We start from the raw sequence: 27,404 nt of genomic DNA, 5'->3' as shown, positions 1-27,404 counted from the left end.
CACCACTTATCCACCTAGATGAATGATAAATTACACACAAACACTTTTAAGTGTATCCAGCACCATGGAACCCTACATAATGAGTCTAATTAAGACTGCAGTGAGAGAATACCTCAGCCCGGACCACTAGCATACAGAAGGCCTGGACGGGAGAACAAAAGCATCTTTGTGAGAGATTAGAAACACATTTTCATCCTTCTTTTCTACCTCAGCCGTGCCAAAATTTAAATTCTGCTACAAACAATCAGTGTCAAATGTTTGAAATAACATCCAAGAGAAAAAATGAATTTGGACATGAGTAATTCATTTTCCAATCTACCGGTTTTACACTCAAAATGTTTGTTTAGTTTTTTTCTCACCTCACACCTCTCTAGTTCATCCTCATTCATTTTTATCACAACAATGTTTAGACTATAACTAACAATTAAGCATATCATACTGTTTTTTTTTTTTTTTTTTTTTTACATTCTACAAGATATTTAGGGAAGACATTCACTTACTCAGCTCTTCAGTTTCTCCAGATCCAGCACTCACTGGTGTTGACCTAGATATGGGTAAGCACAATGACCTATAAACATGGAGCGATCCATAGTCAAGCACCAAAAACGTCACAATTTTCTTCATCCTCATGTTATTAAAACCTCTATAACTTTCTTTCTTTTGCAGCACATACTGTAGAATCCCATTGCCTTTTCATAATATCTTCTTTTGAAAGTTTGGAACGACATGAGGATGAGTAATTATCCCTTGATGATTGCCCAAGCACTGTTAGACCCAGTCTGGAACACATTTAAGCATGCAAAAACTCATGTCTCCATGAAACCAAGAGGCAGATTAAAATCACATTCATACATCACATCAGTTTGCATGATGCATACTCAATGCTCAAGTCTGCACAATGCTGGTGTGTACTGACAGCTGTCTGATCCAATGGGAGGGCGTCAAAGCATAGCATTCCCTTTGCATGTGCAAAGCATTTGCAAGGAACTGCTAAAGGTGATGGAACCATAAACATGGAATTCATGTCTGACACTGCATAAATTAACATAAATTGGAATGCGTAAAATCATTCCTTCAAGAAAGAAAGAAAGGTATAAAACACACAATGGCACAGGGGCCTAAAACTGACTTAAAACTTTGTTCTCAGTTGTATGTACATATGATTCTAATCTGTGTAATTATGTGTTGGTTTGTTTAATACATTTGTATATATATCTGTTTTTGCATTATATATATAGTTATAAAAAATACAAGCTATAATTTAAACAAAGGAAAAATAGATGGAAAATAAAAGCTGCATATTATTTATATTTGTGTTTTAATATTATATTATATTATATTATATTATATTATATTATATTATATTATGTTATATTATATTATATTATATTATATTATATTATATTATATTACTTTTCTGTCTTCTATTGGTGTGTTTTTGTGTATAATGTGGTCCTGGAGAGTGTAATCAGTGTAATTGTAGAGTACAGGCATCTCTTGCCTGCAGGGAGTCAATGTCATTTCCTGTCGAACAGTCTGGAGCTGTGAGCGCGCGTCTGCTGCTGCGCGAGAGTTCTTCTGAGCGACAGCGCGCGAGCTTTCATCGTTTCTGGAAATTAGGAGGATCTGAGAGGAAAAAACTTTACATAGTCGCTTACATCTGATTATTTCTTGTCATCCTTTAGTGTGGTGAGAAATAACAGGCTCTTTTTTCTACTTCACGATGTTTTCTGTCAAGTCTTTGGCTCTGAGAGAGTTTGAAGACGAAGAATAAATCAACGCTGGAGTTAACTGGCGAGATAAATTAACAAATGAGGATCAGCGAGTGTCAGAATTCATGTAAATAACAAAACAACCTCAATACTTGAAATGAGAGATACATGAAGAGAAGAAAAAACTTTTCCCCGCTGAACGGGACGCTTGAAAGTTTGTTTTGCGCGAGCACTAAAAGATGAAACATTGAAACAACGCTGGTATCGAGTGACTGTTGCAGGTAAGACTTTTGGAATGTTTAGTTTGACATTTCTGCCTCAGGATTGTCTATAAAAGTGAACTGCGGACACAATCAACAGGTTTGAGTGAGTTTTAGCAGGAGCGTGCAGAGACTCGCCACAGCCAAACCACAGCATGAAAACCAACACAACCATGGTTTGTGTTCGCTGCACGATTCGTGCAAGATTATCATAATGTTGTTCGTATTACTGAAGTTTTTAGTAGTTATGAAGTAACTTTATCTTGTCTGGAAGTACATGTTTAAGTATTCATATAAATAAGTATTCATTTTGCACATGACATTTTAATTAAAGAAACTTTTGAAATGCCATGTTCACCACAGGAACGCCATGGTCTGAGCATCAAAATTGTGTTTATTTCTTTATTTAGTTAAGGACTTAAACGTTTGCACAAGTCTATTGTATCTTGGCGCACCATATATTGATAGCTTCTGGCCATGTACGACTTCATTGTGCTGTTTTAGTTGTTTCTTCTTCAGCCAAGTACTATTTCCCATGCCGCTGGTGTTTTTTTAAAGTTATTTGGCCCACTGACACGAGCCAAACAATAGGTGGGGAAAGCTATAGTGGAATCAAGGACAGCTGTGTGTTCACAAACTTTGGCTACGTTTTCATCTGTGTGTTTCTTTTGCAGGGTAATTTTCTAGTCACCTGGCTCCAGAACAGATGTCCAAGGAGGACCACAGCCCCAGTGCCAGCCCAACCAAACCTCCAGATGGAGCCCAACTGGACAGCCAGCCCCTGGAAACTCTCACCGTGCCATGTTCAGGTACAACAGACACTGTTAGCAGATCTCTGGATGTGACTTTAATATGTTTCTAATCAGTCAGTCAAGAACACTTAACAAGCAAAAGCTAGTGAGCTCCCTCTAAATGTGATTCAGGCATTTTAGACACACTTCCGACACGAAGGCTGTTCCAAGGGGTAGGCAACTAATTTATACTCCCTGCTAAGATCCAATTTTAAACCAAATTACAAGGCAGCATCTTATGTATCATACATGGAGAAGACAATCCCTGAATGTGTTGCTTTGAACTCAGTGGAAAATGACATGGCAACAGAAATGTTGATTGTAAATGTATTCCATTCAGTACAATGATTGAAAACACAAATTGGATTTTCTTACAAAGATATACTGTATTTATGTGACGCACAGTGTTTAACTGTATCAGACCATGCAATCTGTCTTTGGTGACTGCCAGACATTCAAAATTAGGAGGCAGACGTCTGCTTCTCATCTGATCCTTTGCTGTGGTCTGGTCCATGCACTGCGATGGCGACAATGTAATGAGATTCAAATATACTAAGGTCAAGATGATTATGATTTTCTAAAACATCTTTTTTTTTTTTTTTTGAAAAGACGTAATAGCTGTTCCGAAACCTAGTGAGCAACCTCTGTAGGAAGCAACTTGATGATGCTTTCTAAACTTTTCCAAACTCTTAAAGATATGTTCTTATATAAATTCTTTAATCATTCTAATAATACAAATAATTACATTCTTATTATGTTCATCAGTGTTGAATGCTGCTTAACTTTTCTTTTCTTTTCTTTTTTGTAAATATACAAATTTATTTTGCTATTTTGAATTCCCTTTCATTTTGGGTGCAGCCTCCTGTATGTAGGCAGTAGGCAGCAAGGCAGCTCACTAGATTTAGAACAGAGCTAATAAGAGTAGACACTATTGTTTTTGTGCTTGACTAGTGGAAGTCTGCAAACAGGGCTCACAGTGCTAGTGAGGCATTTAGTGGTTTGAAGAATATGCGCTTTGCTTAGCTTTGGCATCATGCTTTGCAGTGAATAGGGTTCAGTGTGCACTGGTTTGTCAGTAGGGCATTGAGGGCCTTTGAATTCCAGAGAAGGAATGAGCTACTTGGAAATGTTCTTCAGATCTGCCGTACTGTCCTAGTAGCAAGGGGTCAAAGTTCCTGATTAGTCATGGTGCTCTTTACAAAGAGTGTGTGTGTGTGTGTGTGTGTATCACCAAACTTGTCTTTGGTCTGGGGGCCTGTTTACTTTTGTATTCTCACATGCATGTGTGCGAACAACAATTGGCTTTGAGCGCACCATCTCTGCAAACTGCAACCGTCCTCTCTACAGGAATCAGATCCGCAGGCGGAGGCCTCGTATTTACTGAGGAAGATGGCAAGTCCTGGCTCAATCCTCCATTTGCATAACAGTGCTGCAAAAATCAGTGAGCGTGTTGATTCCTGTGTGACTGTCACAGACAATCCACCATGGTAAGCCAGCCACAGTCAAAATTAGACCACCAGGGATATATGCAATCTGCCCAATAACTGCTAATTAGATTTAGCTCTGAATTGTTCCTACATATTTGAGGTTTGTGCCTCAACATGAAGCACATTCATTTGGGCTGTGAGGAATTCTCATCTCGGGGCATTTAAATATTAGCTTAAGGTGATTGTAATTGTCTAAATTTAAATCTTCTCATTTTAAAGGATGATGCTGTTGCAAACATTTTTGCTTTTTTAATTTTTACAGTTAAGCCGACATGATCTAGATGTAGTCAAAAGAACTTTAGGAAAGCACAAGCTTGCATGAGGCTGCCTGATTACAGATATGGCGCCCGTCCGAGGCTGAACACTGCCTTCATTGACTTTCTGTAGATTGAATTCTGTAGCTTCAGTGCCATAGTTCAGTGCTCAGGCCTGACTCACTGTGGAAGATACAACACCAACACTAACTCCCTGCTCTCCAGAGTGCATGACTAAAGTGTTTTTTTTTTTTTCTTCGCTAGATACACTGAAGGATTTGATAATCTTACTTTTTTTTCTTGGGCTCAGCAAGAATTAAGGCTGAAGGCGTTTTTTGTGTAATTTTAAACTTGACAAACTGCCAACGTTTCTGATTCTGCTTGACTTGAGTTATGATTTGACAGTGATTACAGAGCTCTGTTTGTTTGTAAGCTTTATGAATGTGTCCACAGATCATGTAACAGTATTTTACATGATGAGCAAATATAATAGAACTACATAGATATCAGAGGCGGACAGTAGTGTAGTATTTTTACTCTTCAGTGAAGTGAAGTGTCAGTAATTTATCAATTTATCATCTTTTCTTTAGAAATCTTGAATCCAAAGCATAATATTGTACTTTTTACTGCACTTAACATGCAAGTACTTAATATGCAAGTTTCATATTAAATTTAATTTAACACTTAATGACATTAGGAAAAAAGTAAAAGTAATTCAAAGATTTGAGTATCAGAATGTACACAATTTTCTAATGTTCATAAGTAGGGCTGCACGATTATGACAAAAATCATAATTGTCGATTATTCCCTTGAAATTGTAATTGCGGTTATTAATTACGATTATCACAATTTACATTGAATGATGTATTGTACCAGTGTTTGATGCAACTGCATATAATATTTTATATGAAAATAAACAAGCTGAAAACACTAACCGAAAAATTAATGTTTACTATGAACGATTAATTGCTGCTTTGCACGATTACGTAATTGTAGAATCCATAATTGTTATTGCAATTAGAAATTGTATTAATTGTGCAGTCCTCTTATTAAGTATTGAAGATAAAACAACATCAACAATAACTTTAATTTATGAAATGTAGTGCAGTAAAGTTTGACATTATTCTTTGTAATGTAGTGAAGTAAAGTCTTCCAAAGAAAAACACTCTGATAAACTAGCTACTTTTTAAATTTACTTGAGCAAAGTAAAAATACTTCTTTACTGTACACATGAGAGGTTCAAATGAGAGAGAAAAAGAGAGTGCGTGCAAACCAGTGCTGACCTTTGAGGCAGCTGTTGGTCACACACCAGTGTATTTTAAACTTTCTGTTGCTGCTTTGGAGCCAGCAGAGGTGCGTGACTGTGCAAAAGTGAATGTTTTTATGTTAACCCTTTGAGCGGTAAGAAATCACATGTGGTATCTTTATTTCTGTGTCCCTGGTAGTACGTTCCCACACATGGGATTTAGAATGTCCAGTGACATCACATAACCACTAGATTCAAACTGTGCTCTCGTGCTTCGGCTGGCGCTGAGCCAGAGATGGACGCACTCAGTGCTTGACATATATCACAACTATGCATTGTTTTCAACCACATAATGTTTATTTTAGGTTTCAGACCATTAAAAAGCAGTAGTAGTAAAACAATGTATTTAGAGTTTGTAAAATACACACAGATGTCTATGGAAGCGGCAATAACAATTTGACATGTTTTATTCTTATCAGATACGCATAGTGTAAACAACTATAAATTCACTTGATAATTATACTAGTTCGCCAGCATTTACTTGCATGTATTTCGGGAGAAACTGATGTATTGATGTGCTGTAAATCTGACTGACAGGTGCAAACAAACATGGCGGCTCCCATCTCACATTATAGCTCAAGATCAGTTCTAAAGATTTTAAAAGACAGAATCAACTCGCGTATTTGAGAATTGGAATATCAGATAATTTATGACATGGTAAGCAAGTGTGTGAATATTTTGAATAAAAAAGGAAAAACTGTGTGTCACATGACAAGCATAATGTGGTGCAATGGAAACAATAAGGGTAAAGGTTCTAAAATAATGGTCGCCTTAAAAAATTTACTATTGTGGGTCAGCTACAATATTTTAAACTTATTCATGAAAGGGTTCGAGAGAACCAGGAGACGTGGCATGTCACGCATCAAAGATGCCAAGCCTTGAAACAGAGATACAGACCCCCCACATTCTTCACACTATTCTATCTCCTCACAAAAGTTTAAGTCAATAAAAACCTATTGACTTAAACTTTCAAGCACAAAATATAGTGCTAAAACCTGTTAAATACCAGACATTTTCTTTTTTAATGAGCTTACAGTGCATTCCCCTCTCCTCTATTGTACTTGCTAAATAATCTGTGAGTTTGGATAAATTCCAAAACAGTTCTTTGAAGCTTCCCCCCTAAGCGTGTGTTTTTACTCTTGGCCAGTTTACAAGCTCAGATTAGACTCTATTGTTTCAGAGCCAAGCTTAGTTAAGATGTTACCATAGTTATCAGCATGTCTCTTCAGAGGATCAGCCACAGACGTTTGCTTAATTATTTTCTTTTTGCTACCCTAATTACATCCCTGAGGGGTCATCGCTAAAAAAAAAAAAAAAGATTGTCAAAGTCAGTTGGAGTGCGTTGAGTAAGATACAGATGAATGTGAATAAATATGCAACAGTGGGTTTTTGTTTCTGGGCATACTATAGTATATGACTGAGGTTAACTGATTTAAGGGCCTGGCAAAAATCAACCACATAGGTGTAGTTCCCTGCATGTACTTCACATTGTGTAATGATTTTAGAGAGACAAATCTCAATCATTATGAAGACATGGTACAACACATTTGGATTCTGCCCTTTTCACTCTCTATATTTATATTTTTAAACACAAAATTAATTGTTTAGCACCTTTTTTTCTCAAAGTGATCTCAAAGTACACCAGTTGTGAATTTGAGGAACTTGGCCTGCAGTGTAGTTTGATTCTGTAGCCATCGACATCCCCAATGTATCCCTCTGTTCTCTGTGCCCCGTGGCCAGCACATTGTTCTAGATTCCTGCAGAGCTACAGCGGACCCTGTCTGCCAAACCTGAATCCGATTACAATATTAACCTACAGCTCCATAAAATCAACCTCATTTTTATGCCTTTCATTTAATCTGTACTTTTTTCTTTTACCTCTCCCCCTTGTTTTTCCCATCCTCGCATTGTGCTAGCACGATATCACCCTCGGTGGATTTTAAAGAGTGATGGTTTTAATTAGTCAGGATAATGACAAGTAATTAACTCCCAACACAAGTGGCCGGTGCACTGCTCCTCTAGGCCCGCCTTTGAAATTGCCTGATATTTAACAGTTTTCTTTGTCATGTTATTCCAATACATTTTTCTCCAGGCACACTCTGAACAGTGAAGATGCAAGTTTTAACTTCAACTCTGCAAATGTTCTCTGGATTGAAAGGGATGATATCTTTGCTTCTGCACAAGAGAAAGTAATTTTTAAATGGTGTAATCTCTTGTATTCCATTAAAAACTGAATTTACAGTCATCGCTGTTAGGGGAGGTCTCATTGAGTCAAAGGAGAAGTTCTGGATACCAGAGTTGGGGGAAGTTCTAATTCAAGCATGTCTCTCGCCTAGTCTTCAGTTCAGCTATTCCACTGAGATGCATAGGGGTGTGAAATATCTCTAAGTCTCTTTTCAGTCTCTCTCTCTTTCTCTTTTGTCTGTTTCTTCTGAAAGAGCATTAGTAGGGGTTGCTGAGGACAGAGCAACTCTGCCACAAAATAAAGAAAGGCTGGGGTTTGAGGATTGAGACTATTTCAAAGTGTCCCTGTAAAGCCACAGTCTCAGTCTCTAATACCAGACCTCATACCTGACTGCTTGGAAGATTATAGAAAGTCTCAATGCGTGCTTCCAGACCTCAGGAGTAAAAAAGGCAAAACCACAGAATGGAGAGAAAGAGATTGAGGAAAAGAGAGACAACGAGAGAGATGGAGAACTTTAAAGCAAAGAGAGTGACTCAGAATCATCCATGGATGAGTGTCTTGGCCTGGTAACTGGATGTTGTACACACTTGCAGATCATTTGTCATTTTGCTCGCTTATTAAAGGTGACGTGTGTTATTATTTGGATGTTATACTTCTGTTATTGTTTAACATGCAGAGGAAACTATTAATATGTTGATGTCCCTAAAAAGTAGTGGTTTTGAACATCCAGACTCATTGGTTCAACCAGTTTGGGGTCTGACTATCTGTTTGAAATAGACATTATTTTTGCGGTTCTGTTTAGTGATGCTAGTGGTGCAGAAAATGACACTCTCCACTTTTAAAAGGACAGTTAACAAAAAAACAAAAACAAAAAAACATATTGAATGACTTTTGTTCCATCTGTGAACACAGTAGATATTTTATAAAATAAATAACTCCCCACTGATTCTTTCATTCCATAGGAAAAAAAAGTTGAAACGAGACTCATTTTTCATTCACTCAGAAACATCTGCTTTTGTTTTCCACTGAAAGAGACAATCACACAGGATTGAAATAGCATGATTGATGTAATTTTCATTTTTGGGCAGACCAAACATATTTGACAATGTACTACAGAATATTGCTTTAAAGGGATCATATGATGTGATTTCAGATTTCAAACAAGCTTTTGGTGAATAAAAAAGATCTGTAAAGTTGCAAAGACTGAAGTCTCAAATCAAAAGAGATATTCTTTATAAAAGTTGAGACTCGTCCACGTCCCCCTGCAACGGCTCGTTCTAACACGCCCCCACATATCTACGTCAGTGGATGAAGCAGCATCCAGCCAGGGGTCGTCCCATGTGGTTGCTGCAAGACCAGGGTACTCTCGTTCGTGGAATGCACCTGCCACGTTCTCAAGCCCACCTCTGCTCATTCAAGCCGGCCATGGCTCACTCTAGGCCTTTGAAAGTGAAACTACTTTGTTTTTTCCTTCCAAAAGAAGACATGATTTATATGACCTCTTTAAAACTTCAGTGGGACTGTACCAGCCAGACAGATGCTGATATACATTTCTCCAAGTAATCTTTGCCACCTCATTCCTCTGTTGTACATGAAGTGCAATGCATTTAATGACATAATGTCTTTATGACCATTACCCACATACTATATTTTTATTCCTATATTGGTATGTTGTTTACTGGGAAATGCATGCTCTCTGTTTACAAGTCAAGTAAAGTTTCCTCACATTTTCTCCCTCTAGGCTCCACACATGTTTTGTGTACAAGTAATGTCCTATATACACACCATAGTCCATCAAATTTAGCAAATTTGTATTTATTTTGTAATTTAGTTGGCCAGCTTTAAAACAACTAGTGTGTCTAAAGCACTAGATCGTTAACCCAGGAATCTGATTTCGAAAGGCTTTTGCAAGCGTGGCGTAATTGCTGAGATCTTTAAGTGTGGGTTCATGAAATTCCTTACCACATAATGTGGAAGGCTGAGCTGAAACTCTGATGCCTGCGCAGTAAATCTCCACTGCCTGCTGTACGCCTTGATTATGATGAGGAATTAAAGCTTTGCCTTTGATAACTGCTGGGATCCAGTTGCTAATGCTCAGTGATCCACTGCAGTTGGAGAAAAGAAGGAGCTGATGCACGCTTCAGTGCCACAGTTGTATATAAGCAGACTTCTATTCAGCAGCGTTACTGAGGCAGGCTTCAGTGGTCTATGTTTTAAAGCTAAAATGGTTCATAAATGTGATCCCCTGTCTGTCCACAGCCCCAGCACTGCTCTCACACTCACCCACATCAGCTTATAACTCTGAACCCTGCAGGTTTCACCTCTCTCACTTTTCCCTTTCTTTGTCTCTGTACAGCTTCACTCTAAGTAATTGTGTATTGTAACACAGCTTTCTGGAGTACATTGATTCTGATTGGTCAATCATAGAATTTCATTGTCAAATATTTTGAATTACTGCTAAAATAACTTTATTACATTTATTATCTCTCTCTCTCTCTCTCTCTCTCTCTCTATAGATAGAGAAAATATGTGTATATAGATACACAAGTCACAAAATTTCATTTTTAGTATAATATTTAGTATAATTACTGCTAAACTGACTTTATTACCTTATAAATATATGTATAAGGTAATAAGGAAGTCAGTTATAAAAAATATCAGTCAATGAAATTCTGATGTAATTATATTTATTTCTAGATATTTGTTGTTCATTTGTATTTTTTTTTTCTTAATTCCCATAATAGATGCCTTTTTTGCTTTTTAGGCTCACACGTTCTGTGTCGTGGTTCGAGGTAGATTTTTGGGACTTTTGCTGCTGTTATTGTGACACTTTCTGCTCTGTCAGCAGCTGCTTCCAGATGTGGACTTGCCAATTCCAGCTCCTTCGTTACTACAGAGCCACATAAAGGATAGGCCCAGGGGTCTAAACAGAACCACGGGATGCTTTGTGACCTCAGCAGGCAAAGTGTCAGGGGGACATTTGTGCTGCTGGCATGACGTGTTGCAAACAAGCTGTACTTTATTTGTTATTGGAGTTGAAGATCAGAGAATGTTGATGTTTCTGTGAGCTATGAGGTCAGGCGCTGACAATTTGCCTGTTGTTGGAGTTTTGTTTGAGGAAATGGGGGATGGAAGCCCCTTGTGAGTCGTCTTGGTTTGCCTGCTCCAAGGTGAAAGAGTTTAGTAGAGAAAATAAATAATAGCATATGGTTACATTTCTGTCAGCAGCTACGTTTGTCTGATACTGATACGTCAAGATCCCTGTCACTCAAGCTCACCCCTCTCCCTTTTATTTCTCTTTCTCTTCCTGGCTCTCTTTTTTCACCAAGGTCTAGGGATTTAGTTTTTACTACTCCAATAATTTTTTTTTTTTTTTTTTACACTGACTAGACATGATTTTAATATTTGAAAAATAGTTTATAAACTTTTAACTAGATTAAACTAAAAAAAAAAAAAAACTGTGCAAGATGCTATGCAATGACAAAAAGTAATCCATTTGAATGCTGTATCTGCAGTGCTTTACAGATCCAAATACAGAACAAAATCATTTCTGAGAGTGTTTTACCATGCAAAACTCCTAAAAATCTTTTGTTGGAATCAGCCAATCAGGCAAATCCTTTTATCAACAAAATTATAAGATAGAAATCCCTCGACACATCACACAATCACACAAAAAAGGTAGAAACTGGAGTCTGCCAAAATCAAGTAAAGCAAAATGTGGCAGAGAGTCACTAAAGGAAATAAACCGAGAGCAGTGGACTGATGTTCCACAAGAGATGTTGTGTGTTTATCAGACAGTCCGTAAAGCCCAGCCGGCTTCCATTTGGGTAGGGATGGGACAGAGCTGAGCTCAGTTGCACTCAGTTCAGCTAAACACAGCGCTTCTCCTCTCTAAGACCCAGTCCTGACCCTCTTTGATGTCATGCTGCTTCAGCCTCCTCAGACAGCCCTGTATAATTTCCAGGCCACATAATAAGACCACTTGGCTCCAGCGCTAACTTAGAAAACATGCACATACAAACACATGCTGCTAACAACATGAATGCGCTTTCACAGATACTCGAGTACAGCGTGCATTCAAAGTGATGATCTAGCGCTGGAGCAAATATAAATACATTTCCAAACTGACCACCGCATTGTACTGTTGTTGGATCATGTCACTTTAGAAATGGATATGACAGTGAAGCCCTGTGTGAACCTCTGTTTAATTTTTTTTTTCTTTCTCCTCTGTTTTTTTTTTTTTTTTTTTTTTGGCCTCAGAACGGAATGAAACCGGTGAGCAGAAGGCACAGAATTCAAACACCCCACCCATGGAAAAGACAGGAGACGTGGAGAATGGCAGCAACAACAACAGCTTGTCCCAACTGGACCTCACTAGCACTCTTGGCAAAAGTATAACATGTAAGCATGAAACAATTGGATTGTTACCCAGCAGCCTTCACAGATTGTTTATGGAAACAGATGAAATTATGAGGAAATTAGGACCTATGACACTGGCCAGAGTGACAGAGATATTAAGGTCTCTTTTATAAAATAATCTGGGGCCTCGTTTATAAAATACACTTAGAGTTTGATTAGGATTTGATCCTTAATTCTATGTATTTCATCCTATGTTAAAAGAGGGGGAAAATTTGGATTTATAAAGGCAAAAAATATTATGTCTACACCATAGACTGTAAAAAAATATGGACGTAGTGTCCGTGACTTCACCCATAGACTCTTCAATAAAGGTTTTGAACAGACGGCAAGGAAGTCGACTGGAAGTTGAAGTCGGCTACGCGCTGCCATCTTTTAGCAGAACTTCACTTGCATAATTTTCACATCATGCATCAATTTTGCTTGAATTGAAGATTATTTTCAGATGAATTTATTTAGTGGGATGCATTTGAAAAAAATATTTTTTGTGTATGGATGGTTTTTGAAATCATTAAGAGGAACATTTGGGAAATTTTCGTATTGTCATTATACACACATCTGTCTAAATGAGGCCAAATTCTAAGTGAATTTGGGTTTGGTCAGTGAAATCTTTCTGTATTACCATATTTACAGGACGTTAGAGAGGACAGGAAATAGTTGTGGAGAATGGGATCAGGGTTTGACATCACCCATACAGTATATTAGTGCATCATCTCAGTAGCTCAGAGCAAGTGCACTAACTCCAGGACTCTGAATGATATTAAAATCTTGAGCAACAAATGTTCTGGAGATGAAGCAGTGACGTGTGTACAGGTTCTAAGGAGTCTGTAGTGTGTCTCTGATTGTGTGTAGATGTAGACTGGGTGTGTACTAGTCAGTAGGCTGTGACTAAGTCTTCTAACTATGGGGTAGATATGTCCTGTTACTGAGTCACACCATCACCAGTCCCGTTGGGACAGCACACCCACCCTTAACCTGAAATAACTACCTACACATAATGAACACATTGACTAATCACACACTCCGCTGTGTTCATTTTGATCTACAACTCAGTGTATTAAATACATTCATAAAACAGTAGAGCAGAAATTGTATAATGCAGGGTTTAACAAATATTGCTGTAAGAACCCAGACATAGATTAACTTTGGCAGGACAATGACAGAGGATCTCAGCTGAATTTTCAGCTGAATTTCAATTTCAGCTGAAATTGTTTAAGAGGTGTGTGAAATGACCCACACTTACCTTATTTAATAACAGATATTTGATATTTTTGGAGGTAACCGCTATTGTTGTGATGTCGCCTTGGCAACAGTGCCAGGTGAGTTATAGCAGTGTGCTTTTGGCAGTCAACGCCAGCTTTCTTTCAGCTCTCCAAGCCATATATTGGTGATGGTGTTTCATGGTCTTTCAACTTTTCACATTAAACGTGTTTTTGGATTTATATGATGTCAGTTTATTGGAAGTATAATAGAGCTTAGTGGTATATACCATATAGCATGCAACGGTAGAAAAGTGTGACCAGTTGAGATTTTGATGTACAGTGGTAGATGCATGTTTAATATTCGGATGTGAGCCTGACCAAACAAGGATGGTGCTAATGTGCCGAGTAACCATGCCCCAAAACCAATATGAGTCAATATGAGAATTTGTTCTTAAGGGATGTTGAATTTCATATCACTACTTATGTATGGTATGAAGGTACAGTGTTGGGTAGGGCTCTTTTTTCTTCTTTTTTTTTCAGAACATTTGACCGATTCTCGATTTTTAACTAGTCAACTTGAAAATGTACAGGTGCATCTCAGTAAATTAGAATGCCATGGAAAAGTTTATTTCAGTATTTCAAATGAAATACTGTCACAATATTGTAACAATATTCTAATTTGTTGAGATAATGAATTGGTGGGTTTTTGTTAAATGTGAGCCAAAATCATCACAATCAAAAGAACCAAAGACTTAAACTACTTCAGTCTGTGTGCACTGAATTTAATACAGGAGTTTCTCAATTTGAGATGAATTACTGAAATAAATGAACTTTTCCATGGCATTCTAAATTATTGAGATGCACCTGTAACTACAAAATGATTCATGTAACTTGGTTTATACATATGTTCAAAAGTAATACAAGGAAAGAAAAATTCTCAAAAATCAAGGTAATTCAAAATGACTGAAAGTATAACACCAGAAGACTATTAATAACTATAAATGTTCTGTAAAAACATTGAACAGCGGATTTTTAGCCTGTCACCATATGATGCAAACATGAAATTTCAGACATACAGTAGAAGTTCTTTACATCTTTTTATTTTGTTTGTGCTGCTTGTCCATTTTTTTCTATGTAAACATGGACACGTTTGACTGTTGCGCTCATGTCTTGCAGTGTCTCATGCATGAAATGGCATTTTAAAACTGTAGCCCTCAGGTTAAAAAGAAGTTCAAGTCCCATCTTCTTGCATTTGTTTCTTATTCCACTTTATTTGATTAATTATTACGATTTATTTGATCAAATAATCAAATTAAGCAGTAATATTGTGAACTATTATTAATATTATATTAATATTAAATACCATTTAAGAGCTTTTTTATTTAAATCATTTTAAAATGTTATTTATTTCTGTGATAGCAAAGTTTCTTATTTTTCAGCATCATTACTCCAGTCTTCAGTGTCACATGATCCTTTAGAATTCATTATTAAATGCTGATTTGGTGCTCAAGAAACATTCCTTATTACTGCTGATAATGTTACAGAACAGCATTTCTATTAAATATAAAAAATTTTGGACCTCTTTGGATCTTTGCTGAATAAAATGTATTATTATTATTATTTTTTTTTTTTTTATCTTATGGAATATTTCACATTTGCATTTAAACTCAGAAGGCGTGATTTTAGACGCAATCTGAACATTTCCACCGATGATTCAACACAAGCTTCTTTAGAAGTCACCAAAGCTGTTATTGCTGGGAAAAAAAGCTGACTGTCCTTTCCTGTAAGTGTTATTCCATGATGAATAAATAGATCTGTGAAGGACCCAAAAGAGACAGCCGTCACAGCCGTGAGCATGTTTGCACTCAGTCACAAGTTATGTGAAACTTACTGAGAATAAGTATGCTAAGGACAGGCCCTCACTGTGTGTGTGGTAGGTGAGGTTGTGCTCTGGTTGTCCAGTTTGAGCCCGTTCTGACACATTCCAGACACCTTCTGCTGCTTATTTACAGGAATAATTGTGCTGGGGAGTCTACAGCTGGGCTCTGTGGCCATTTCCTCTCTCACCTTCACCCCCTGCTGGAGACCGTTACAGTACATCTGAGCATGCAACTAGCTAAACTTTATCTTGCAGGAAACCGAGGCACCGAATAAAAACTTAATTAGTTGTGGTGATTGCAAGTACTCTGACCGGAATTCTTGCAGAGACTTGGAGAGTGGAAAAGCTTGTAACAAGATCTCAATGTCTCTTCACAGTCTAGCAACAGTTGATTTAGAAAAATTGTTCACTTTTGTTAAATTGTCTTGAAGGCATGTGGATTGTGATCACACTAACCTGGTGGACGCTGACTGCTCGTATGGCAATGAAACTGAAAGCACAACTCATGTTTGCTTACTTCCACAAATCTGTCACAGCTTACTGTGTCATAATCTGTAGATTTGGTGTGATGGTACGACTTTAATAGGTCTACAAGTTCCCAGTAATGATCTCACTGAGGTACGGTGGAGACTCTCTTAAAGTCTGATTTGTGTAAATGCTTGGCCAGAGCATCGGGGTGTTTAAGACCCCACAAAGACCCAGCATTCCATGTCAGTAACAAGAAAACATAAAAAGGAGTTTATGCACCCTGCATATTTTTAAAAATGCCCATAAAAATGGCAGCATTGCGATTGCATAACTGAACAGACATTTTACAAACTCTAGAGTTCTAGGGGATAGAACGTAACATTTAGTTGTGTTATTGTTGCTGGAAAGAGTGGAGGAAGTAGAAGGAACAATAGGCAAATAGAAAATAATGCTAAATCAGGTGCTTGGAGACCACAAGTCAAAGCCACTAGACAGTGTATGAGCTATTTACAATGCAACAATATGTAAAAAAAAAAAAAGAAAAAAAAAGAAATGAAAAACAATTACTGTTAACTGAGGGTAAAAGGAACCAGAACGGCGCCAAATTAACAAAACCATTCCCTCAAGCTAATTTCCCAAAATAAAAATATGTAAAAAAAAAAATCTTTGCCGCACGAGATACCATATATAAACTACTCTACATACAAAACGCAAGAAATACAAGGGTTGGTTCTCTTTTCCCCAGATCAAAAAACAGTAACTCTTATAAAGCTTAACAGTAAAAAGTAAAGTGCTCAATTCACAAAATCACAAGCAATCACTTAACACAGGGTACACAACACAACATCCAAGCAGACACACTGAACTGCTCAGTAAGGCATGCAGAGAGACAGGGCTGCGCTAGATTGGCTGCAGTGAGAGGACGCCTTAATGATGATTGGCAGGTGATTCATCCAAAGCATGAGGACCTGGGAGAAAGAAAACAAATAGGAAAACCATAGAGCGAGAAAAAGAGTAGGAGAGAAATGCAAATACACACAGAACGTAACAGGACAAAATATGCAACTCCACCTCAACTTTTTCCCTGCCAACGAGTCTCCCTTGATGTGCATGGTTTTATTTGGAGAGATGTGAGATGTGCCTATTTGGACTCATAAAATGTTACACTATTGCATCGTCTGCTTTATAAGGAGAGTGCAATCCTTTATGGATCCACATGTTCTTTGAGGCTTGCAGTGTACTTTATTAGAGTTTTTTTTTTGCATGTGTGAAAATTTTTTGCTTCTTGATAGTGACTCAGCAAGTAGCCCTGGGCTACTCGGTCCTCCTCATGTTGAGCCCTAGGATCAATTTAAATACATGGCTTTTCTGAACAGCCAGTTTGTTTGCCTGGGACATCTGGTTTTAAACTCACCCTGTGTGATACAATAACATAATGACAGTAATCAGTACTGGTAGTCTAGACTGTTGTGTTTGTTTGTGCATCAGAACAATCACTCATCTACACCAGCACGTCATGCAAGAAAAAAAATTATAAATCATGTGCACGATTTACTAATTCATTCCCTCTATGCACTAAAACGTGCACACGATTACTATTTCGTTCCCTCGATTTGCTAAATCATCGATTTATAAATCGTGGGAATGAAATAATAAATCGTGCGAACGATTAAGCCTACTTTTTTTTCCTGTATGCCATGAGCGGGGCTCCATTCTCATCCCCTTCATAGACTCTCATTAGCAGGAGCATTTCAAGATATTTTGTCACTGCATTTCCTCTGAACTGATCAAGTGACTGTACCATTCTAATGATTGTCAGAATGCCAACTAGGAAAATTAAGTCTGGAGAGGTCCATATACTGTATAGGAAACGGCTTCCGTGAGATGGCTTGATAACAATTTAATTTGGTCAGAGATTTGGTTTGTTGCATATCTTGCCTCTAAGTCCCATTCTGGCTTTTTTATTGAATTATTCAGCTTAAGCAAGGCGTAAAGCTCAGTTCCTGTGTCTCACTCATCACATCATCTATTATCAGTGTTCAGAGAGGCCTGCATCAGGGGAAATAAATCACTTAAAGAAAGAGTTGAAACATGCTGACTTAAATTACAGCTTTAAAATTCTCTGATTAGAGTCTTCATCGCTGGAGATTGTCATTGAAATGAGCTCAGGCAGAACTGGATTAAAGACTACTTGGTCTCTTGCGAACATACTGTATGCTGTATTTTTTGTTTGAGGCCACCCTGTAAAATTTGGCTTTGCTTTTCAAAGAGCCGTATCATTTATCCCTTGCCACATTTGGATGTTTTCTTTTTCTTTTCAGTTTTACCGACAACCAGGCGTCCTTGTTTAGGAAGTAGGGGATTTCCATTTCATTGGTGTGAAGATATGGTACTTTTATTTGCACCATCTGTCCTACACATTATTTTTTATTATTTTTTTTAGTATTTTTATTATTATTATTTTTTGTCTTCTACATTTCTCAGTAAGAACAGATAATCATTTATGTTTGACAGCTTCATGTGTTTGTGTTTTAATTTTGCATTAATGAAAAAGTGCTGACTCACTGGCTTCTGTGGTCCTGCGGGTTTTAGACCGAAGGTAGTGTTACTCAGGGCTGTTTTTTGGACCAGTGGGGGACTTTAAATGAGGTGTTATGGGAAACCAAGAGGCCCTGGGCAGGGAATTTAAGATGAGACAATGCAGTTGACATCTGGGGGTCTCAGGGGCCCAGAAATGTGCATGTTCAGACGATATAGTGGTTCCTGAGTGATTCTGCACACCTAGAGAAACTTGACATCTCTGGCCTGCATTTTAGATAAGGTTAAAATGGGTGATGCTAAGAGCTGCTGATTCATGTGCTTTATGGATGATTTTGGAAGATATATACTTTTACAAAAAAAAAAGCAACCTGAGGATGATTCACCCCTTGTCTGAGTGTCCCCAACCACAGATGATTACAGACTGCAGAGTAATGCACCGATGAACTATTATTTTAGCAGCGGAAGACAATTTATAGATGAGAGAACTGCAATAAAGCCTCTCTTAAAGATGAAGAATTGTTTCCCTTTTGCTTTACTTCCTGTCATTTGTCATCGGCTTCACATCCACACATCCATTTCTTGACACTCTCACTCTGTCCATCTCTCCCTTTGTTCGGGTGTTCTGTGGGTGATTGATAAATAATGAAAACTGATTGAATCGATAGAAGATGGACATCCGGTCTCTTTCAGTATTGATGTACTTAAACTTATTTCCCTATAATCATGACTAGGTTTGTGTGTTCAGTATGCAAGTGTCACATTTTTATGCATGTATTTGAACTTTGTCATGAATATGAGAGCACAAGACATGTCATGGTGCTGCAATCTGATTCTCAGCAGATACATTTCTGGCTTCTGTAGAAATTTCTGGCTTACTGGCAGATGCCCAGGAGACCAACTGACGCTGCCTTTACTGCCCTAAACACAAATGCACACAAACAAAGTAACACCCCCGAGTCAAATACCTCATCCAAAAACTGAAACACAGGATAACACAAATATGTCCTATCTTATTGTGGATTCAATTACTGACCACCAACTTTCCCCCAAAAAAACTGGTCTTTAAACATGTTTACACCCTTTAACCGCATGTGCTGCACTTTTATTTAGGTCAGAAAAGTCTGAAATGCTGTGGGTGTAGCTCAAGCAGTGTACAACACAGTTCTGTTCCGAGAGCCACTAATCTATCTATTTAACCTTGAAATAGACACTCTGAATGCAAGTTTGGATGAGTCACTGTGAAAACAATATGCTTCTGTGAAACAGTTTCTGTTATGCCTAAACATAAATTGTAATCTTTCTTGAAAATGTTTTATTTTTCTCTGGTTGGATCTGAAAAGCCATTGTGTTATTGGCTAGCACATTTTTTATTTTTTTATTTTTTTAAATCCTTTCACTGAGCCACCTTGCGTGTGAGTGAGCGGGCCACACTTTCAAAAGAGTAGAGCTTTCATTTCATAAAGTAACCTGCTTCACATTCACACTTGAGTGCATTTATTTATGCATTGTTATATGTTCACTTGAGTTTTAGTGTGAATTATTTTCCTTTGCAAGCATTCATGTGATTTGCAAGCTTTTTTTAAAAAGAGATGCACATCCGGGATTCTGTGTTAAAGGGTTAGTTCACCCAAAAATGTAAATTAGCTTTAGTTTTACTCACCTAAATATATATGACTTTCTTCTTTTAGATGAATCCAGTTGGAGAAAAGAGAAAAAGTGTTAATTCCCTTTGAAATTTGGATATTTTTCTTATAACAATGCATGGATTCAATACAGGAGGCTATGATTCAGCCCCTGTAACCATGTGAGACATGTTTTATTATGGATGTGCATGCTTTATTTGACGACTTGTGGACTTTTCAATTGCAACACCTTCTGACTGCAATGATAAAGCTTGGAATAGCCAGGGCAACTTTAGTTAACCCATACTTTTGAAGGGTAATTTGATGTATAGGTTAAACAGTAATGTGACGTGGGAAAGTATGCTGACCCATACTCCGAATTAGTCCCCTGCATTTATCCTATCCAGAGTGCGCACGCAAAGCAGTTAACACACACACCTGGAACTGTGGGCAGCCATTTTTTGATGTGGCGACCGGGGAGCATTTGAGAGTTTGGAGCATTTCTCAAGGGCACCTCAGTCATGGTATTGAAAGTGAGTGAGAGCACTGTACATTCACTCCCTCCACCTACAATCCTTGCCGGTACGAGAGTCAAACCTCCAACCTTTGGATTATGAGACCAACTCTCAGGGCAATGACTTAATATTGTGAACCTCTCAGCAGCTGGTGGTGATGTAGATTATGTATTTCAGGTTTACTGTCTTTGTCTCTTGTCACTTCTGAAGAAATGCTAGCTTTTAGTCTTTTCATAGACATTTAATGCACTTTATATAAAGTTATCTTTTTATAACAAACTGAACATCTGGAGTAAAGTTTAGCATAATGTCCAGCCGGAGTGGATTTGCTTGCAGTCTGACCTTGGCCAGTCTCCAACAGCAGCACTCTGTGGGCATGTGTCCAATCAGCCATTATCTAATGTAGCTGATTGCCAGTTCTGTCTTTTAGACCTTCAACCATCAACCAACAGACTCGGTGAATAGTACGAGTTGTGTTTGTGTATGTTTTTCCTGGACTCTGTTGAGTCCACATGCCTCTGCATGGGCACCAGACGTATTCCTATGAACTTTGGCTCTCTTAATATTCCCTTCAGTCGTTTCTTATTTGACCTAAAATGTGTGTTAAGGTCAAGAAAATGTTTAGTGCAGCAATAAGATGGGAATAAATACTATCATCATTCACAAAAAAATATAACAAAACATTTCACATAAAAGGTCCATTTAGTCTTTCTCTGTTTTAAGGGGTTTATTTCCTTTGGCTCCGAAGGTCTGCATTTCGCATAGTTTTTCTTTTTTCCAGAATAATTAGTCTTTTGCGGTGCTCAAGAGTAAAATATATGAAGTGCTGTGGACTGCTTGCCAATGTCAACTCCACGAGCAGTTTGTGGAGAAACACTAGAACATTTGTAGGCTGTAAACTCACAGGGAGACTGTGTCTGAACTTCAGAACGCCAAACGTTTGGCCTCATCCTTACACCCAGTGCACAAAAAGAATGATGTTGTAATTATAACTTATCTGATATGCCTCTCCTTTTGTTTTCATTACCCTGATCTGGCTGCACCACAGCGTATCATTGTACACACTCTTTTGTTTTCGATGGCAGCCTGCATGGATTGTGGTCTGCTTTTCGAACAGTTGTCCACCATACGGTGCCCAGATTCGAGAGCTTGATTAAGTATTTGTTTAATCAGTGCCTGTGCCTGAAACTAAGCATTTATTTTTAATTAGACCTGCATTTTTTTTCTGACTTTTACGAGGCATTCGATTTAGAGAGAGTGGCTGAAGTCTGCAGATACCATGTTTTCCAGAAAATAAGTTGCACCTGACAGTAAGTCACATTTCATTATTATATTCAGAAATAATGTCAATAATTGAAAAGAAATTATTACAAACATAAACACTATAAACCATTTAGTTCCTCTCACTCCACAACAAATCCTTTAAATTTAACAGTCTTTAGAACAGAACAGGAATTTTAATCAGTATAAAACAAGCATAAAATATAGTGGCACTCAGTATGCACATCTTTTATTATAAATACCAAGTGTAAACCAATTCATTTAAAGCAAACTTTGAACTATCAGCATGTGGGAAATGCACTATAAAAATAAACTTGTGTTCATGCTCCGCTCCCATTAATCTCTCATTACTTCAAAAACAGAAAGACATTTTGGAATATGTCACAGCATGTTTCAGATGGAGAAAAACTAAATGTTTCGGAAGTTACGTTAGAGAGAGTTGGTTGCATATTACACACTCTTTACTGTAGAGCTTAATTATTAAAGTTATATTAAAACCATCCTCTACTATAAAATCTCTACTGTTTGGACCACTAGATTGTCTGTGGTTTTATTTCATTTTCATTTTCGAGGCACACTTCTGCTCCTTTGCTTGATTTGTGTATGTTGTCTTGTCATTTGCTCTCTGTGGGAAATTAAGCAGAGCGATGATCTCATGTTGGCTGTTTGTTCTTTTGTTTACTCTTCCTGCATCTCTGAAGCAATGATTTGCAAATCTGGTCTCTTGATCTCGGTTTATTAATTCCTGTTTCTTCGTTTGTTTGCTTGTCTGTTAGTTTTGGACTGTTTCTCTTTGGTCCTTTGAAGCTGGTTGGGGGGGGAAGTCATCATACTGAAACGATACACAACCAAAAATAAAGAAGAGACAGATGAAAATGATAGAGTAACTAAGACAGTGAATTTGAAATCATGAGCCATGTCATTGTGTCTAGTCCTACCACAGTCTAGACCCCATGCTCGCTGCTGACCAGCAAGCATCAAGCGGATAATGTAAACACATGCGCTTTTCCCATCAGGACCCCTGTCCCGACTGAACACTGAAGGCTCTTTCCCAGAAACAAACCCTACTTTAAATCTCCATCAGTCTTGCTCTTGTTTCCTCCCCCGTTGACCTGTTGAAAAAAGTAGGACTGGGTGATACATTGAATCGCTGGCTTTGTTCGTGATTTATAAAATGAAACAACATTGTGATTTTAATGTTCTTTGTATATACTCATTAAGTTTTTATTCAGCAGAGCTGTATTAAAATGACCGAAAGTGACACATGCTGTTTGTTTGAACAAAAATAACTTTCTATAACTTTGCAAGTTATATTTGTGACATGTACTGGCAAAATGAGTCAGAATGTGAAAAGTTTAATATTGAGCTACAGGCAAAAGAAGTGAAAAATATCAGTTTTGGTCGAATTTGAGGTTTTCATAAAAATGAGTTTATTAAGCCCTCTACTAGTGATCACAATGCTTCAAATCATAATTAAACATCTAAAATGATCTTTATTTGTACGTTTTCTGAGAGGAGTACCTTCTTCTCTGCTCACTGCCCACAAGTTGTAGGATATATCATGGCAAAGCACAGCATTCCAGCTTTATAATTATTCATAGCAAATTGTATATGACATGAGTCTGAACCAGTAAAATATGATTTTCAAACCCATGCTGATGAAAACAAAATGATGGCGTTGACTAACATTTGCAAAGCATTTGCAGAAGACGCGTCTCTCCGAGAGCAAGCAGTCTCCCTACCTACATTGCGAAATATGTCTTGGCGAGATTCACACAAACAATCTTTTATGTCTTACATCAATGTTTAGTTAATGGTTGGGGGGAAATCTGATGTGTAACAGATCCATGCATTACAGAAAACATTAAAAGAAAAGACAGAATCATTCGCTACCCTTGAGTAAACTACAGTTTATTTGAATCTTTATCTTATTCTTAATAACAAAGATAAAATAAAAGACAGCTATATTGTGATTAATAATACGTGACCCTGGACCACAAAACCAGCCTGAAGTCGCTGGGGTATATTTGTAGCAATAGCCAAAAAAACATGGGTCAAAATTTTCTATTTTTCTTTTATGCCAGAAATGATTAGGACGTTAAGTTAAGATCATGTTCCATTAAGATATTGTAAATTTCCTACTGTAAATATATAAAAACTTAACAACTAAACAACTTCAAATGTGATTTTTCGCAGTATTTTATTTTATTTTTTATTTTTTTGCACCTTCAGATTCCAGTATTTCAAATAGTTCAGCCAAATATTGTCCGATCCTAAAGACCATACATCAATATTCAGCTTTCAGATGATGTAGAAATCTCAGTTTCACTTAAGACTGGTTTAGTGGTCCTAAGTGGCCACATATTGTAATTGTTAAAAAAGAATTGGAGGAAAGTGGGCAAGGTTGCTCTGTGATTTTGCTTTGGGACCTTCAGAAAACTTGAACTCCATTATTCTCAAAATTGACTTTGCTGACTCTATCCACTTCAAACTGCTGTAGCTCAGTAATTTTTTTGTCCGATTCCAACAAGTTATATATAATTTTGAAGTTATTTAATGTAGAATATTAACCTCATTTGTGATAATTTGCTCATTCAGACTTCTTTTGCCTGCATAGGTCACACTTACAAGTAAGAGCTAATTACACTACCTCTCCCTTTCTCTACAGTGGGATCTCTAAGTAAAGTTCTTGGTTATTACACAAGAATCTGCCTAAGGCCCTTTTTTGAATGATGATTGGACCATGTGAGGAAACAGTTAATTCCATTTGAAGAAACAAGATGCTAACTAAGTCTTCTAGCCACAAATATGCAGCTGCTGTTTTTCTTTTACACATCCTTAGGCTGCAAAAGGAGAATAATTACACAGCAGCAGTAAAGCTGGTATAAAACCCAGCTATAACCCTGCTCACCTTTTTGTTCTCTCTCTCTCTCTCTCTCAGATCAACCTCAGGCACGGTCTACGCCAATACACCCCTCGCTATCTAACTCGACTGAAACAGCAGAGGAGCTGCAGAGGAGCGACAGCAAGCCACATAGCAATGGGGTTAGAAACGGAACCTTTTCACGAGCCGCCTCGTCATCTTCCTCATCTTCATCCACAGCCCGTAAAAACCCCAAGAAACTGCAGTCGAACCCGTCCATCAACAGTCAGAGCAGCAAGAGGAGCAAAGGTAGCTCCAAATCCAACAGCTCCCAGATCCCCACAGAGGCCCAGGATGGTGAGTCAGACCTCACTGCACAATCACCGTAATTTTGTTTGATTGACGCAGATAACCCTCACTAGCCAATGAGATTTCTGTTGTGACTAACTTTCTGTGCTGCGTCCAGATTGCTGTGTCCACTGCATCCTGGCCTGCCTGTTCTGTGAGTTCCTCACACTGTGTAACATTGTGCTGGACTGCGCCACATGCGGCTCCTGCGCATCAGACGACTCGTGCTTCTGCTGCTGCTGCGCTTCAGAGGAATGTGGCGACTGTGACCTGCCCTGTGACATGGACTGCGGCATCATCGACGCGTGCTGCGAGTCTGCAGACTGTCTGGAGATCTGCATGGAGTGCTGTGGGCTGTGCTTTTCCTCCTGAGACTCCGATAGGGGGTGCTGCCTCTTTCACTGATTTGGGACTTGAGAAGAAACAAGCGAAGAATGACATCCGATTACTGGAGCGGGTGCAAACCTAGTTGTGAGTTACAGTCTAGTAGCTTTGTTTTGAACTGTTTTGCTAGGAAAAGGGCTAGAACATCATACACCAGTGGTGATATTCTGCAATAGTCTTTATACATATGAACTCTTTCTGGACTGGTTTCTGCTTAAAATGTTTTGTCGAGTCTACATTGGCATGATGCTGAATACAAAAACATCCAAAAGACTCATGAGGCCACTGAGGAAAACCAAAAAAAGGTTCGGAAATGTCAGTGTTTGCCTTGGTGCCAAACTTTTGATAAATACACAATCCACAGCCATCCAGTGGTTTAAGAATTTTACGATAGTGCACACCGTGAAAGAGCTTGAACTGCAGCTCAGATCTGTTGTCGAAAACAATACAAAATCCTAAAAACATTCCAACGCTAAGTTCTGAAGAAAGATGTGTCCAAAGATCATATACACAATCAACACTACTGCTATTTTATAACATTATTCCCAGATATCGCCTCTCTGTACACACACTTACTGTAGTACACTAGTGTAGTCCTTTGAGGATTACAAAAGCCATAAACTGTGAGTGTGAAACTCATCGATGTATGTGAGTGGGAGAAAGACGTGTATTTAATATATGGTGCCATACTACAGTTGTATCATAGATTGTATATAAACGTGAAAAGAATCATGTCAGTCACTACATTTGGTCCTGTGATGTTCTTATTCTAACTCTTTCTATCATTTTCATTTCAGCAATCAATCTTCTTACATACTGGAATATTATACTGTAAGCGTTTGTGATTTGCTTCCGTAATTTTTTCCAGTGTGAAAAATCTGTCTTGTAATTCCAAAACTTTCCATGTAAATAATTTGTGTGAACCTAAATGTATGTATCTAGCTATAGGTTTTTGTTTGTTTGTTTGTTTGTTTTTAAATGCCTAGTGTTAGCAGTATTATTTTATCCTTTCAAAAAACAGGTTTCCTTACTGTCTAAATTTAGAGCAGCGCATACTGTATGTAGTCTTGAATATCAACAGCCCATAATCGAAATCATAACCCGTACATAATCATCTCACAGAACGATGGTGAAAAGCAGTGCATTGATTTGAATTGTTTACATTTTATTGTCAAATCTCTATTAATGCTTGCAATAAAACTGGAGGCAGACAGGATACTTTTGTAACTGGACAAGATTGTACAGTAAAGAAATAAAATAACAGGATAAAATAAATCTATCACTGTTATATGTGGTGGTGGTGTTCTTTTTTTCTTTTTTTTTTCTTTAATAGCAAGGAATCCAGTTGACTGGCATCAGAGGTCCATCCAATGCGATGGTTTAAGTTATTTAAATTATTTAAAACTTATTTTTTATATTAATTAAAATGCAAATAAATAAATAAAACTATAAAACATTAAACTGACACCATATTTTTTACTTTCTTTTAATTACAACACAAGTACCAGAACTACATAAAATTATATAGGTCGCCTTTAAATATTGTCTTTAACGAAATAAAGGCCTTGAAGTAAAAAAAAAGTTGATAACCACTGGTCTAAGGTCCTTTGATGCTGGGAAATACATCAGTTTTCTAAACATCTAATTTATTTGCTTACAACCAATCATCTACACTGGCATATTGTTAGCATTTGTTACATGTAATCCACATATTTTCATCTTATTTAGCAATTAGCTGTGTGAAGTTGTGTGTTAAAGACTGGTGCTTGGACAGACATCGGCTCCGACCTTTTTTCTGTTGCCCAAGAAAGCTCTGTGAGGCATAGGCAACAGAAAACAGTGTGGTTTAATATGCTCTTAAAGGGCTGCCAAAGTCGTTGAAGAGGAATG

General features: G+C 37.7%; 1 protein-coding gene across 1 annotated transcript; it reads left to right on the top strand.

The window, feature by feature from the left end:
* Positions 1 to 1,532: 1,532 nt before the first annotated feature.
* Positions 1,533 to 26,793, top strand: LOC113055231 (myoD family inhibitor-like). Its single transcript, XM_026221351.1, has 5 exons — positions 1,533 to 1,993; positions 2,647 to 2,781; positions 12,256 to 12,396; positions 24,861 to 25,139; positions 25,249 to 26,793. Exons 2-5 carry the CDS (start codon positions 2,679 to 2,681, stop codon positions 25,500 to 25,502), a joined length of 777 nt encoding a protein of 258 aa, XP_026077136.1. The 5' UTR covers positions 1,533 to 1,993; positions 2,647 to 2,678; the 3' UTR covers positions 25,503 to 26,793.
* Positions 26,794 to 27,404: the final 611 nt, after the last annotated feature.

The sequence above is a fragment of the Carassius auratus genome, chromosome 36 (genome assembly GCF_003368295.1).
Source record: "Carassius auratus strain Wakin chromosome 36, ASM336829v1, whole genome shotgun sequence".
Taxonomy (NCBI): domain Eukaryota; kingdom Metazoa; phylum Chordata; class Actinopteri; order Cypriniformes; family Cyprinidae; genus Carassius; species Carassius auratus.
This window is presented reverse-complemented; position numbering and strand designations above follow the sequence as displayed.

Excerpts from the sequence above, each read along its gene's own strand:
- LOC113055231 (XM_026221351.1), top strand. The coding sequence starts at position 2,679 with ATGTCCAAGGAGGACCACAGCCCCAGTGCCAGCCCAACCAAACCTCCA. Across the intron at positions 12,397-24,860 it reads TCTTGGCAAAAGTATAACAT|ATCAACCTCAGGCACGGTCT; the intron begins GTAAGCATGAAA and ends TCTCTCTCTCAG. Across the intron at positions 25,140-25,248 it reads CCCCACAGAGGCCCAGGATG|ATTGCTGTGTCCACTGCATC; the intron begins GTGAGTCAGACC and ends TGCTGCGTCCAG.